This window comes from Thalia democratica, chromosome 2 (assembly GCF_965202585.1).
Source record: "Thalia democratica chromosome 2, ktThaDemo2.hap1.1, whole genome shotgun sequence".
Lineage (NCBI taxonomy): Eukaryota > Metazoa > Chordata > Thaliacea > Salpida > Salpidae > Thalia > Thalia democratica.
Genome location: NC_139166.1, coordinates 80,337,352 through 80,352,802, shown reverse-complemented (window position 1 = coordinate 80,352,802; position 15,451 = coordinate 80,337,352). Strand labels below are relative to the sequence as shown.

At 23.7% G+C, this 15,451-nt stretch overlaps 1 protein-coding gene across 1 annotated transcript; it reads right to left on the bottom strand.

The window, feature by feature from the left end:
* Nucleotides 1–6,414: 6,414 nt before the first annotated feature.
* LOC145829003 (cyclin-dependent kinase 9-like) lies at nucleotides 6,415–13,724 on the bottom strand. The gene is made up of 11 exons (XM_082936745.1): nucleotides 13,672–13,724; nucleotides 13,363–13,444; nucleotides 12,687–12,793; nucleotides 12,087–12,186; nucleotides 11,555–11,685; nucleotides 10,206–10,294; nucleotides 9,476–9,561; nucleotides 8,741–8,874; nucleotides 8,021–8,111; nucleotides 6,899–7,033; nucleotides 6,415–6,498 (listed from the first exon to the last, which is right to left on the bottom strand). The coding sequence occupies exons 1-11, from the start codon at nucleotides 13,722–13,724 to the stop codon at nucleotides 6,415–6,417; spliced, it is 1,092 nt and encodes a 363-aa protein (XP_082792871.1).
* Between the last annotated feature and the right edge of the window lie 1,727 nt (nucleotides 13,725–15,451).

The window sequence follows — 15,451 nt, the reverse complement described above, 5'->3', positions numbered from 1 at the left end:
AATACTTAAACCTAATGATATTAATGAAAACAATTAAAATATAAATTTATATCATTTTAAACTTTAATTATTTATTAATAAACCTTGTCAAACTGAACAATAAGGATAAACAATTAAGTTTCAGTTTACAATTTATTAAAAGCTTTTCAAATTGCTCGAAATTATTTCTATCTAACTTTGTAGACACAATTTGTGTTTAACTTACTTCGCAGATTTTAAAGTAAATTTTTCATAACACTTTTCTTTACTATAATAATATAAATGGCAGTTAAAGTAAAATGACTCTTAAAAAAGCATGTTATAGTTTAATTTCCTATCTAGTTGAGTTATAAAAAATTATTTTTTTTACAAATACTTACCTTAATTGAATTTTTTATTTCTACTTTTCTCTTTTTGACTGGTATGCTTTTCGAATTAGAAGCCTCAGATTTGTTTTTTCTACAAGCAGTCTAAAAAAATTATTTATCAAAGAATAAGACTATTTTAAAATTTAAGTAAGATAGTTACTACATAATTTCCTTTTTAATGATACAATATTATGGCATGTTCTAAACCAGTGTAAATAAGAATCGTTATAAAAAAAGTTATTTTAAAAATTTGCTTCAGAAATTTATAAAGTTATTTTGCTAATCTATGCAGTTAAAACCTTTTATTTAATTTTTGTTATAAGTTTGTTTTACTTCATTAATAATCTTTTAGTATTTATTATAAAAAAAAACATACTTGTGAGCCTTTTTGAGGGTCTTTATCACCGGTTAACATTTTATTTTCCCCTTTCAACTGTTAATATTATCAAAATGTCTGTGAAATAAATATGTAAAAAGAGTAGTTCTATTGTATCATTAATAACATAGAAAAAAGCAAACGTCAATTATAGACTAGAATTAGACAGCATATCAGAGTAATTAAGTAAGATACATAGAAGATTGTTATCAAATAGGAAGTTAGTTCTTCAATATTTAAGAAGTTAAATTACCTACATGGTGCTATCCAGTTCACCAAAGAAACTGAAGAATTAACATTTGAATATCGTTTTTGGATGTCTATATAAAATAAAAAGGATAACACATTTCTCATAAATTTGTTCGTAAAATCTTCATTCACGGGTCAAAGTCATAGTTTCCAATTTTATTGCAGCAAGAGGAGAACAGTTGGTTTAATTAGAAACCTTATTTCACAGAGCTAAGAAAATAAGTTCTCCAGAATTTTTTATTTAGAAATCAATTATATTTATAATGATCTTAACAATTTTATATGCCTGAAAAAGTCTGTTAATTCTTTTGTTGAAAGTATGTTTCATTTCAACATAAACATTTTGTTAAAATCAATATACAAGATTTTTTTAATTAATAATGCAAATAAATTATAAAATTCGAAAAATTATGGAAAGTAAAGATCTAATACTTGTATTAAAAATTTAAAATATGTTAGATTTTACAGCACTGTGTTGAATACTAAGTATAAAGTACACATTTGTCTGGTATTATAAAGCGTACATTATCAAAGTTTAAATCAGGGTTTCCAAAAAATTTAAAAAAAAGCCCCCTTTAACTAAATTTAAATAGGACAAGACTTTTCAAGAACTATCCTTAAACTTTTTTTTTTCTTTCTATTACTACTCATTAATACCTAGTGGTAACTTTTAAATTAAAACCTTTTAGTCTTTTTTTAACGACCTGTGGACCTCTAGATTACCTGATTGTTTCTGTGTTATCTAGCAAAAGTATCAAAACTATAACCAAAAACGCTTTAGATCTTTTTTATTTATTTTATCTTTTTGCACTTCTTCGATAACTCCAGAATATCGTATCAAATCTTCAATTTATGACCTCATTGCCATTTTTTTCGGTCCCTTTGCTGCTCATGGCCCCCTAAATTTCTGTTATGGCACCCAAAAGGGAAACTTTGCCCAGATTGAGAAACTCTGGTTTAAATACTTTATTTGAAAGTGATTTAAACTGAACTAAGTATGTTTTGTTTTTGTAGACATAAAACTTGCTTACCTGCATATACAGTTTATAAATTTCAACTTCAATTAATAAACGAAATTGAAAAAAAGTTAAGCCTAGTCAAATAAATAGAAGCTAATTTTTGATTTGTAATAAGAGAAAACTTTTAGTAAAAATACTGAATACTTTTTTATGTTATAACCGTAGCAAGATTTAAAATAATACTTTACGTTTTATTTTACCTTAAGTACTTCTAGACACTATATATTGTAATAAAATATAATATGAAGTTTTTAGTGTAAAAATAAATTTTTTATAATCCTCTCAGACAAATCTGAAAAAGCTAAAAACAATAACATTTTACTTTTATTATATATTTATTTTTAAGTAAAGTCATTTTTTCTCATTTTTTTTATTAAACTATGACTTTTACTTTTTTCTAATTCATTTAAAAGATAATTCAGTAACATCTTAATAAACATTGAGTGAGCAGGCACAAAGCATTATTAAAATAAAGAGTTGGATTCACTTGGTATCTGTCTATTTAATATAATTTACTTATGGTATGTTATTTAGTATAGATCTAAATGATAAATAGTTTTACAACTACAAAATACATTGTCTTAGTAAATACTTCAATTTAAAATTTAGAATTATAAACTTAAAGTCTGTTTTCATCTTGTTTTAAATAGTTTGCCTTACAATTTCAAATTTTCAGACCAAATTGTTTTTCTGACAAAAGACTATATCTAAAGAATACAGTATATTAATAGTAGTTTTAATTTAAGTTAGATGGATCACCATTTTATATAAGAAAATTAAAAAGAACATTTATAGAATTTCAAATTCAAAATCAACTACAAAAAAGTTATTTTATTTAGTTTAAATTACTAACTAAGCATATACAAATTTCAAGTTAAATATTTAAAGTAAATTACATGACTTGGTCATACTAAATGTTTGTTGTTCGACAAAAAAAATCTCTCAAAATATTTGGTCAAAGGACCTGGTGTATAAAAAACTTTTGGTTATCTAGTTGTACACCAAGAATACCTTTTAAAGTCATGTTCAAGACTAAAAAAACTAAAATTTTGATTTTCTTAATTATAAGAAATAAAAATATAACAAAAAGTTATATATTCAAACTTTTTATGTTATACGATATAAACTCATTCTTATTTTTTTTTATTTGTATGTTATTATAAAGTATGATAAATATTTTTGTACAGTTCTTATTTTAGTTATCAAACTTTTTAATAAATGATTGATACTGATTTGATTTTTTTCGTCTTCTAAAAAGTAGCTAGTTTTATTAAATTAATTTTAAAGTTATTAAATTTCGAACAAAAGGCTAAATTTTTTTTATTTAGGCATAAGTTTCTATTCTCAGTTGATTATAGACTCTATTGTCAGCTTTCAGTTAGTTAAACAAAAAAAATTATAGTAAGTCAGATTTTTTTAATGTAATTGCTACAGCATGATACTTTAATATATGTACCATAACTATAACTGACTTAGTGTTTTTAACAATTTAAACAGCAAATATATTTAAAAAAAACTATGATCATCTTTTCATTGTTAAAAGAGTACTTAAATCATTAGTTATTTTATCGGGCAAATATGTTTAGTTTTGCCTCATGACTATCTAAGTCGCTAGAACTAATCTATTATAAATTAGGCTTAACCAAAACTTCAACAATTAATTCACTTCAAACATTTTTAATCAGTTTACCCGCAACAAACTCATTTTGTTTGTAAAACAGGCTTGATCAAATATAAGATCGTTAAATTTAGGGTCCAGCGTTCAGTTTTCTAACTCCCCTGTCCAGTTGTTTTTCTTAAAACTGATTTTTTTTTTAAATTACCTAAAAAATTAATTTTTTTTAAACGAAATTTAACTCGTATTAACAATGTTAAAATATTTATAAATTATATTATATCTTTACAATTCTTCTTATTTCTGAAATAAAATGTGACCGATAAAATCTATAGTAAGTGTAAAAAGCCTAAGTTTGAAGGTGATAGGCTTTTATAGAAGTCGGTTTGTATTTAATGTATGATAAGTAAGTTCTGTTTCTAAGAAAGTTTTATTCACAATGTGCACCGGTGCATACCAAAAAATTGTAAAAGTTATCTTACTGTTCTATAGGTAAAATAAAAAATTACGTACGTTGTCTTTTTTCAATTTAAAACTTTTTATAAGAACAATTAACAGTTCTTAATATTTTACTTATATACTGTTACACTCAAAAATGAATAAAGAATTGTTTTTTTTTTAACAATAGTTAGTATACTTTTTCAGTCTGGAATAGTGTGAGATAAACTTCATTTCATAGTTATTTAGCTTTTGAAAAGGTCAAAGACAATTGCTCTACTGTAGACCTTTAAATACTAGTTAATCTTAATACTTAAAGCAATGATCTATTGATAACCTGCTACTAGCTTGGATTGAATTTAATATTTAGTAAAATCTAAAATACTTTGAAGAATTCTTTTTCTAATTAAAAAGTTTATATGTAAAACACCAAGTTAGTCCAAATACGTTTCAATCAATTTTTTGAAATCAATATCCCAAAAGTTAGCTTCTTATGGTTTATTTTTTGAAAATAGTTTCCAGGCGGATCTGGATCTTTATTTATAATTAGTATTTAGCCGGATCCGAATAATACTTGTAAGTTAAAATCGAAATTTAAACAAAGTCCCTATCTCATTGGATCTCGAAATGCTCGAGCCCGTCACTGACTAAATTGTTCCGGATCCGGCCGGTAGATTACTTACCTTGCCCACCCTACCTTAGACAAAAGTTTAAGAGCGCTTTTTATATATAATAAATAATATATTAAAACGAATGCTTGAAAAAGTATTTCAAACTTGTTACTTTATTAAAAAGCAAGGATTTTTGAAAAAATAAACTACTCTATTTATATTTAAATTAAAAACAATACTCTATTTGTGAAAAGTATTTGTGAAAAAAAAAGAAAAAATTGTAAAAAAAAGTTAGTAACACAAAAGTTTAAAAATCCAGTTTATCACAATTACTCGTCTAACAACCTAAGATAAAATGTAATTAGATGTTTTTATCAAAATAAAAGAAGCACGACGTACAATATAACATAACAATAAGTATATAATAATATTTTAGAATTGAAAATTATTCCTTAAGATTAAAAATATTTTTAATATCCTGATTTTATACGATCACAAGTTTAACATTCAACAATACTTCGTACCACTTATTTTTTATAATAGGTGTAATAAGAAAGCAACAAATATTTTATTAAATGTACAAAATTCAAGTTTTAATCATAAAATTCACAAGTTCTACATTAACCCAGCACAAAATTAATATATATAACAATGTGAAAAAATATTTTAGGATTCAAATAATGTCTTACAATCGCAAAATGATTGAGATACGGCTAATGAACGAAAGCAATATCATTGCAGAGATAAATGCATGGTCGATGGCAATTGTTTATTATTAAATGTAATCTAAAGAGATCCGGCAATAACATCGGAGAAAAGTAAGTAGTAAGTTAGGTCATCAAGTTTATCGTTTAAAAGTAGGTAAACATGGCGTAGATTATCTTTGAACAACAATAAACGCAGACTAAAAACTATGGTTTCAAAATATATTTGGAATTTGAAAGAAAGAAATGTAGATTTTAGCAATAACTGGTAAATTTTAGCACGAAAAAAATGTATTTTTACAAAGCTGCAATGTGGAAAATCTCTAGATCTCTGATAGATATCTAAACTAAAACTAACCTTTAAATAAAATAATTGTACTTTTAGTGATTTTAAACTTTTTTTAGCTTTTATTTTAAATAATTTTTAACGTTTATGCAAACTTAGTGTGTATTATATTGTTTAATTATTTAGCTAATGACGTTGGAATCCTTGAACATTTTTGATTAATTTCATAGACATCTCGATCATGCTATTGATATTATTTAAGATACTATTGAAATAAATAAAAAGAAAAGCAGTTCTCCTTAACAGAATAGTGAATATATAATTATAATATTTTAAATCCTATCTTCAAAATAAATTGTTAAAAAAACCCTCAAGTCGGCTCTGTTAAAAGTGATTTAGTTTATCTAATCACATTATAGATTTATATATATATATATATATATATATATATATATATATATATATATATATATATATACTCATATGATAAATAGGACAAAGAATCTTGAAAACTGCAAAAAATGTAGACAACCACAGTTTAATTATAAAAAAAACAAGTATTATAATTCAGAGGCGAAGTTTATTGATTTACTTTATTTTATTTAAAGTGAAACGAATCTAAAAAAACGCGCAAAAATCTAAATCACACTATGATTATCCATAAATTTATCAATCTTCAACCCATTGAGTGAAAATGATACGATATGAATTTTGCTAATGATGTTATACTCTAGTAAATTCTGTCTTCATAATGCATCGAAGTTTCTTTTTATTTATGTTTATTGTTATTTCTCTGGTGGTGATTTTTCTTGTAAGGATGGTGTCTAGTGTTATTTTGGGGTTGTTTCGTCGCCTGTGAATAAATTATAATGAAACTTACAATGTTTAACAAAAATCAATTGTAAATAACAATAGTAGCATGAGAAATTAGCACGCTATTTTCAGACTTTTTAAAAATACTTTTTCTTATGTTTGTTAAGGGATGATTTCTATTTATGTTTTTTTTTGCAGTCTAAAAATCTTATTAAATAATTTATTAAATATAATTAGCTTTATGTTTGCAATGAATTTTGAAAACTTATTAAGGACAAGAAAAAGTTGTCCTAGAAAACCTTAATATAGGTTTATTTAGCATAAAAACCTTTATACATAAATCAGTTAATAGCTTAAGTTTCAATCAGCATAAAAATCATAATAATCAACAACATAAAATATTACAAAACAATTATAAAATATATAAAACAAGTTTCAACCTTTAGTTTTTGTTGATTATGTTTCAAATTTTGGAGGTTGTGCTTCTTTAAAGTTTCCAAACATTTCAATGATCTAGAACGCAAAGGTTGTGTCCAGAAAAAGTCATGGTTCAAGGCTTCCTCTGCAGTTAATCTCTGTTAATAATTATTTTCAACAATTTGTTTTTATTTTCCTTTTTAAAACTGTTTTTCAAAACTTAGATTAAGTCGTTAGTTGTCGCTTTCGGTTAAGTTTTGTAGATATTTTTGAATTTTAATTAAATTTTTACTGAATTTCTTTTTTCTCATAAAGACAATTAAGTGTCTGTTGTACTTTAGTAGTATATAATTTACATATATTTTAGTTTGTTGAACGACAAAAAAAAAGCTGTTAAAATATTTGGTTTTATAATTTTGTGCCCGAAAAAACTCTTCGGTTGTAGAGAAGCACAAAACTTCGAGACGTTTTAATGTCTTTTTTAGAACAGACTTGTTGAGTAGATTAATACCTTAAGCTTTATTAAATTCAATTTTAAACTTACAGCTGATGCAGTATTTATCATTGCTGTCAATGAGTTCAATGCGTTAGAATATTAATATTTACATCTAAAGTTAAATGGCATGCTAATAGAATTCGACATATTTTTTGACTTTTAAGTTAAAAGGAAGATGCCTGTGTTTTATAAATTAAAAATATAAAAATCGATTTTTTATAAAGTGAAATGATAAACTTGTATAAATTTTGAACTGATACTATTAAGTTCTAGAAATAATGAAAACTATATGAAAGCAACATTTTTAAGTTTTAAATACAATACAGAATTTAAATTATATAATAGAATAATTGTTTAAATAAGTTGTTCGTATTTGTAAAAAAAACAGTTAGTTTTCTTAACTTGACTTCAAGGATAAAATTACAAATTTAATGATTTAGAGAAATGTTTCGTATTATAGGAATTTTTAGTTATAACTGCTTTTGAAAATAAATTGTTCTAGTGTTTTACATATACAAAAATCCACATAAATTTCTAATTTTTTTCAAATAAATATGCACTTTGACTTTTTATATTTTTGCTACAGGCTATAAAAGCATGTTTTTAGTTTCATAAAATACTTGTTTTATATGTATGATTAATTGTTCACCTTTTTAGGGTCCAACCACAAAAGTTTGTCAATTAAATCCAATCCGTTTGTATCTTGTACCTTTTCCAGTTTTAGTGTAAGCATCCTTTTTCTTTGTTTAAAATTATCAAATAATTAAAAATATATATAAAATTTAAAAACATATAAAATTAAAAAAAATTTAATTAGTTTTGTTAAAATTCTTCATTCGTTTTTTATGCTAAAAGTAAAAACAAAACATAATATAACTGCATATAATTTTTTGAGAGACAAAATAACAACTCATGCTGTAGTTTACAATTAAGATTACTATTTTTAACACTTGTTCAAAAAAACCAACGCTACTAATAATTTAGGTCAACGAATCTGGTATATGAAAACAACTTTATTATTATCATTTACAATGTAAGTTTATTAAAGTTCTAACTTATTATTAAAACATATTTGTCAAAAATTTACTCGTTAATAGAACTGGCAGTTCTTTGGTTTCTTATCATTGAAAGTGTAACGTTTATAAAACTATAATTTTTCCGACCAATAATTTAAAAATTGTTCTAAAACCAACTATTTTTTTTTATGATTGTTAGTATATTCATAAAAATGCTGTAAATTTTAAGAAAACTAATAAATGTACTTAACACTTAACTGCTCATTATGTTTTTGTTATCATTTTTAATAGTCATTTTTAAATGTTATAATTATTAAAATTTAAATAAATTCTTTTATCTTATAATTACTTACTTATTGTGATGGTTTTTATGATTTATAATATAACTTTGATAATGTTGCAATTTTTCATCATCAGGCCAAACATCAGGAGTAATTGATCCGCAAAAGTCGTTTATCAAACTAAGTTGACTTCTTTCATCTTTACCCTGAGAAGATAAATAATAATATAAATATTAAGCTATAAAATTTAATGTTATAAATAATCTAAATTTTATCATTTCGTAAATTAATGTCAAATATTAAATTATTAAAACATATAATTTATTAACCAAACAAAATTATAAGGCAATCAACATTTTATCGATACTAATGTTTAGTAGGTTAAATCTACCGTTAATCAGTATATAGTTAATATGGTCAATATATCTTACTTTATTTAGTAGTCAGTAGACTAGGGTTTTTTACAAAGAACCATATGGGTACCATTAGAGTCACAAGCAGAAAAGGGCATCAAGGATGTGAAATTCTATATTTTTAAACTTACACTAATTATTCTGGATATTATGAAATAATGCAAAAAATAAAAACTAGTTTTAGGCGTATTTAAGGTAAGTTTTAAATTTTATACTACTTATGAAAAACTAGGAGACTATTTACTGTAAATGGTTAAGGGTAGTTTTAAGAGAAATCTTGTCAGGAAGTGATATAATTTTTTTTTTCTTTGAAGGAGAAAAACACTGCAGTAGAATATGTATTATTAAGATTAAACTACTGGTATAATATATATATAAGAAATTAAACACGAACCGGCATTAAAACTTTTCCTGTCCACAATTCACACAAAATACACCCGACAGCCCACATGTCAACTGGTGGTCCGTAGTTTCTTTCACCTAAAATTTTAACAAACAATATAAAAAACCATTAAACATACTAAATATACCCCTAAATTAAAAAAAAAAATAAAGGGAAACTTAACTACATCTGGTACCCCACAAATTAATTGTTGGTTTATAGTTTCTTTTACTAAAAAAAATATAATTAAATTTATTACAAAATCTAAAACGACGGTTCCCCAAATATCATTTGTTGGTCCTTTTTTTCTTATTAAATATTAATGCATAATGGTCTTTCAAAAAGATTAAAATAAAATAGACTAATTTTTTTTTCAGAAAATAAAATTAAAAACTACAAAACAAATATATGATAAATACAACTTTAAATATAACTTAATTTTATTTGCCTAAACAATAAATATATCAGTTGGAAGTCAATAGTTTCTTCTACCTAAGAAAAGTTATAAATGCAATGTACAAACGTTTTAAAAAAATATATAATCAATAACTTTTTTTGTTGTGTAAAAGTTTTTTCATAAAACATTAACACAATCGATGAAAAAGTTTTAAGTTAATTTTTTGTAATATATACCTGATATGAATACAAATAAGCGAATTGTGTAGTTTTCAAACAAATGGATGAATATTAAAATAAACACGAAAAATTTGTATAGTCTAAATAAACTAATAATTTATCTAACCTAGCAGTAATTCAGGAGCTCTGTACCATAGTGTTACCACTTTTTTTGAATACCTGTTCTCTTCACCTTCTTTGCAAACTGTGAACGGTCTGAAATAAACAATATTTTTATGCATTGTAGTTGTATTGATTTATCTTATTAAATATGTTTTATAACGTTTGTTTATCTACTTGACTCTGACTCTTATTTATCTGTAAACGCTTTAAATCAAACAAAGTTTGTTAATAAAAGAATTTAGAGTTTATGCTTTATATGTTTTTTATTTAATTGTTTCTATTGATATTTTCTATGTCTTTAAGTTTTCTATTACTGATTATATTATTTTAATAATTTTTTAGCTCGTTTTTTCACCTTTGTGAACTGTTAACATAAAAATATAACTTATTAACAATTTAGGTTTTTTTGTCAAATCCTACTTGAAACGAATCTGTTTTTAGACAAAATGCAGCATAATAGACAACTAGATTATAAAAATAAAAGTCGGTTTTTTATCTTTTTTATAAATATAGATAAGTTGAGGTAAATGTTTTTAGTTTAACAATTTTACCTGTAATTTAGTCTGAATATTACTGTTTTTAGAGTTATTTTAAGATTTTTGAGTAACATTTAGTGTTTAAAAAGTTTTAATTAAACTACTTTTTGTAATGTTGCCAAATTACTTATAATTATTATTTAAATATATTTGCTTATACAATTAAAAATATAGTTTTTAGTTTGGTTTAAAGTTGTATTTATTCAAAAGATGTTAACTGCATTAATCAAAGTATACATCTAAGTATACTAAACAATAATTTAATTTGATCATTACATCAATGTTTGTAATTGAATAATTTGAGTCGTCCTAAATAAATTAAAAACAATTTATAAGTATAAAAAACACAATTAAATTAATTTCTATTTTTTAAGCTATAAAAATTTAAAGTCATAATAACAAGGTAAGGAACAAAATAATATTATTTTTAAACTTTACAATTAAAATTTTAAATATTTTAAAATGGGTTTTAAAAAACCTTGAGTTTTTATTGGAAATTCATACTAGCCCAAGTTAGGCAATGTTTAGCAACTTAATGTCATAATTAGTCAGCATTTTATAGGAGAGACTCATTATGAAGGTCATCTTTAAATAGGTTTTTTTTTTAAGTTATGAAGTTTTTAAAGATTTATATACACTACTATTGTAAAAAAGTACAGTAAAACAATTCCAATTCTGACAACTTGTACATAAATAAACTTCATTATACTATCTTTTTTCATAGCTGTAGCTTTTTAGAATTAAGAGTGAATCATTAATAGTCAAAAAATTATCTAAAATAGATCTTTATAGGGTAAATTAGATTTAAATCATTAACCTGGCAAGTCCAAAATCAGCAATTTTCAAAGTCCCATCTTTAGTGATTAAAATATTAGCAGATTTAATATCTCGATGAATAACGAATTTTTTATGCATGTAAAATAATCCATCTAATAGTTGGAACGATATCTGTTGAGTTATGAATATTTTATTTATATTATTTATTGTATGTGTTGTTGTAAAATATTAAAAGGAATTACATTTAGATAGTTAATACATTGAATGTTAGATGTAATTGATTAATTTTTATTTTAACTGTTGTGCACATCAAAGTAAAGGTGCATATTTAACAAAAAATTCAATAAAATTAAAAATAAAGCAACTTAATTATTTCAAAATAAACCTAACTTTTTTAATTAAACAAAAATTAACTTATTCAAATAACAAAAAAACCTTTTAAGTTTTTTAAAGTGAAAATATATACATTAAAACTAACTTAACCTTTAATTGCGCCAAGGAAAATTCTTTTAAATATAAAAAAATATTCTTTAATTTTATTGATAAAAAACTATACCTACAATCGAACAAACCTGTTTTATTTCACCCAGTGAAAACTCTATATTTTTATTGCTGATAAGTTTTGCCAAATCGAATTCGCAAAATTCCAACACTAAAGAAACGCTTCTTTGTCTGTAAGTGTATGTATGTACTCAAAAATTTATATATAATTTTATGGTAATGTATACACGAGAATCTACTGAGTATATCTATAAATTACTTAAAAATGTTTATAATAATAAAAAAATTGTTTCGAGTCACTAAAAAATATGACAAAACGTTTAAACTACTTAAAACAGTTAAAATGTTTTGAGGTAAAGTTTTAGCATATCAATTACTTAAGTTTCTAACTATGATAATAAGAATAATATTTGTTTTTTTTGTCGTGTACCTCAAAAATTATTTTTATTTTAAAGACTACTAAATGACATAATATTATTAGTTTAAAAACATTAACTTAATGAAATAGATCTAGTTATATAAGAAAAGTTTAGTTTTTTTTTTTTAAATTAAATGTTTGTTTAAAAAATTTAACAAACATATTAGTTAGTATAGATTTTGGTCAAAATATTTTTTTAACAACTAAAAATATTTATTGTTTCACGAGGTCAAATATAACAATATAAACATACTTGTTCAAATTAGTAGGTGCAGATCTACAAACTTCAATTAACTTGACAATATTTTCATGATTAAGCGCTTGCAATATTTTTATCTCTCTCAGAGCAGTTTGTGGAAACTGGTAAATAAATACTAATTAAAACACATTATTGTACTCATTCATACCAAAAACTTTAATGATTGACTATATTTAGATAGATATACACTTTTACAATTTTTTGACCGCTCGTAGAGCAGTCTAAAATGTTTAACACTACAAATATAATAATGATTATATTTTATAATAGTAAAAACGTTATAGGATATTCACTGAGTTAGATAAACTCAGGGAGAATTTTGATTTTTTCAAAGAAGTTATTGGAAACTTATAAAATGACTGAATATTGAAATAAACTTTTAATAAACATTTTATTTCTAATAAAAATCAATAGAACACAAATCTGTTTTTTTTTGTTAAACATAAAAACTAACTAAATAAAAGCTTCGGTAAAACCGTTTTTAGTCAAAAAATTATTTAATAAGTTATTCAGTGAAGTCTAATTTATAGAAATATATAAAAGTCAACTTTTATTAAAAAAAAGAGTTTTAACAGAACAGTTCTGGTTTGTTTTTAGTTTTAAGTCAATAAAAAAAGTACTTTCGAATCAATTTAAATAAGTTGGATTATTTAATTATAACAATACTAACCCCTACTTTTCCATTTTCCATACAAACTGTTTTCATTGCAACTATTTCTCCTGTCTCTTTGGATGTTGCCCTGAAGACTTCTCTGTATAGTTTAAGAGTTAAGTTTAGTTTACTACAACAATATGTCACTAACATTTTATAAGTATAACAATCGCTTTAAATATAATCTAGCAGGAAGTGCTATTTTTGAAATTATAAACGGCCAGATACAAATTTTAATAAAAGAACTCATTCTGGTAGATTTATATTTTAACCCCAATGTTATAATTATTCAATAATTAAATATGAAATAAATGCATTCTTACTAACCCAAAAGCTCCTTGTCCAACCTTTTCCAATTTCTTGTATTTTTCAGTCAGCATTTTTATTTATTATTTAATAAAATCTGTAGGTATTTGAATATTAGTAAATAAGGAGCTAAGTGTGCTTCAAAACTGTTTAAATTTAAATGTCAAAAAAATTAGTTCTAAAAACATTATTCAAGAATGCAAACATGCATTTTATACAGACCTGCTATTTGCTTTATTAATTAAAAAAAGGTAGTAAATGTTATAATTAGTATTAATGCAAACCAGCTAAGGCTGAAATGCTATAATGCGGCAAAACTTTTTTTTCTATCATATCTTTATTTATAATGGTTAGTTTATATTTAGTATACGTAATTTTTTATTGTGTATTTATTTATATGTAAATTTCTGAGTAAGTACTTTAAAATTTAGCAATAATTATGTTTATCTACAAATCAAAACTACTTTGCAAAAAGAATATTTACTAACAAGATTCATATCGAGTATTAATTGTTATAACTACAAACTTTAAACGCAACTCAATAGTAGATACTAAATAAAGTATGCGTAACTAGAAAGCATGAAAGTAGAGTAACACAATTTCAAATAAATTAAGCGGTCAGTTTTTGTTTACTAATATACTTAAAGACCAGTCAGAGCTGAAAATAAGCCAAGTCAGAAACTCTTTATTTTTTTTTCTAATTTATTATTAATTTATTCTTACCCTGACCAAGGGTTTCCCAAGCTATGGCCCCTTTCTAATAGCTCCTTTCTAATAAATTCAAAAGTCATTAGTCCCCATCCGATTTGGACTCTCAAAATGATACTGTCAACATTATTATGCTTTTAAATATGGTTTTCGTAAGTGTTAACAAATCTTTAGTGGAATCCGACCGAGGAATATGAAACATGGCTTGCTAAAACAAGTATTGAACGTATACTACAAAAGACTAGAAATTAAATAAAAAGCACAAAAGGTCTTTAACTAATATATGGTTGTATAAAACTTCAAAAGTTATAAATTGTCAGAAAAATCTACATTTTATCAAAAAGATAAACATAAACAAGTATTTTTATGTTAAAAAATCGAAATGCTTCAGCCTATTTGTTACAAAAGTTTTCCACATATTGCCCGCCGACTATAAACGTTTCCTACTCTTATCGATACAATTATTCAACAAACTACTAGGCGGATAGTTTTTTGTTGTTGACTATCTTTTTTTTTTAATAAAAAAGATAGAAAAAGATACAATATTAGCATTTAAAAAAATTAATCCGTCAAGCTGAATTTCCTGGTCATCTGTGATCAACTGTTTACTTTTCTCTGCGCTGATATGATGCCTCTCTTTCCGTAACTTAAATGTTAGGTGTTAAATTTATTGTACTCTGAAGAATAAAAAGTTTAAAAGTATTTAAAATGTTTTTCTTAGTTATTAGTTTTAATTATTAAACTTAAAAAAATTAAAGTAAGTTCTATAAACATGTTTAACATATATTTTTTAACTTATACTCATATCAGACTGAATTTTCTAACAAAAGTAAATATAAAGAGAGTATTTAAAGTAAAAAACTGAAACCTAACATTATCAATTAAGATTAATTAACTGAAATATTTCCGATAAAACTAAATTAATGCAAAGAATTAAAAACTTAATTTACTTCAAACAAAATTATTAAATTTTCAACACTAGTCTTAAGTTTAAAAAAGTCTTAATTAGGTATATGCAAGGAGTATTTCTTACGCACAACAGGTCTCAACAAAAATATTTTCGCTGATAAAGTTAATACTAAATTTATTTGCC

Excerpts from the sequence above, each read along its gene's own strand:
- LOC145829003 (XM_082936745.1), bottom strand. The coding sequence starts at position 13,724 with ATGCTGACTGAAAAATACAAGAAATTGGAAAAGGTTGGACAAGGAGCT. Across the intron at positions 10,295-11,554 it reads GCTGATTTTGGACTTGCCAG|ACCGTTCACAGTTTGCAAAG; the intron begins GTTAATGATTTA and ends TGTTTATTTCAG. Across the intron at positions 8,875-9,475 it reads CAGGAAAAGTTTTAATGCCG|GGTAAAGATGAAAGAAGTCA; the intron begins GTTCGTGTTTAA and ends TTATCTTCTCAG.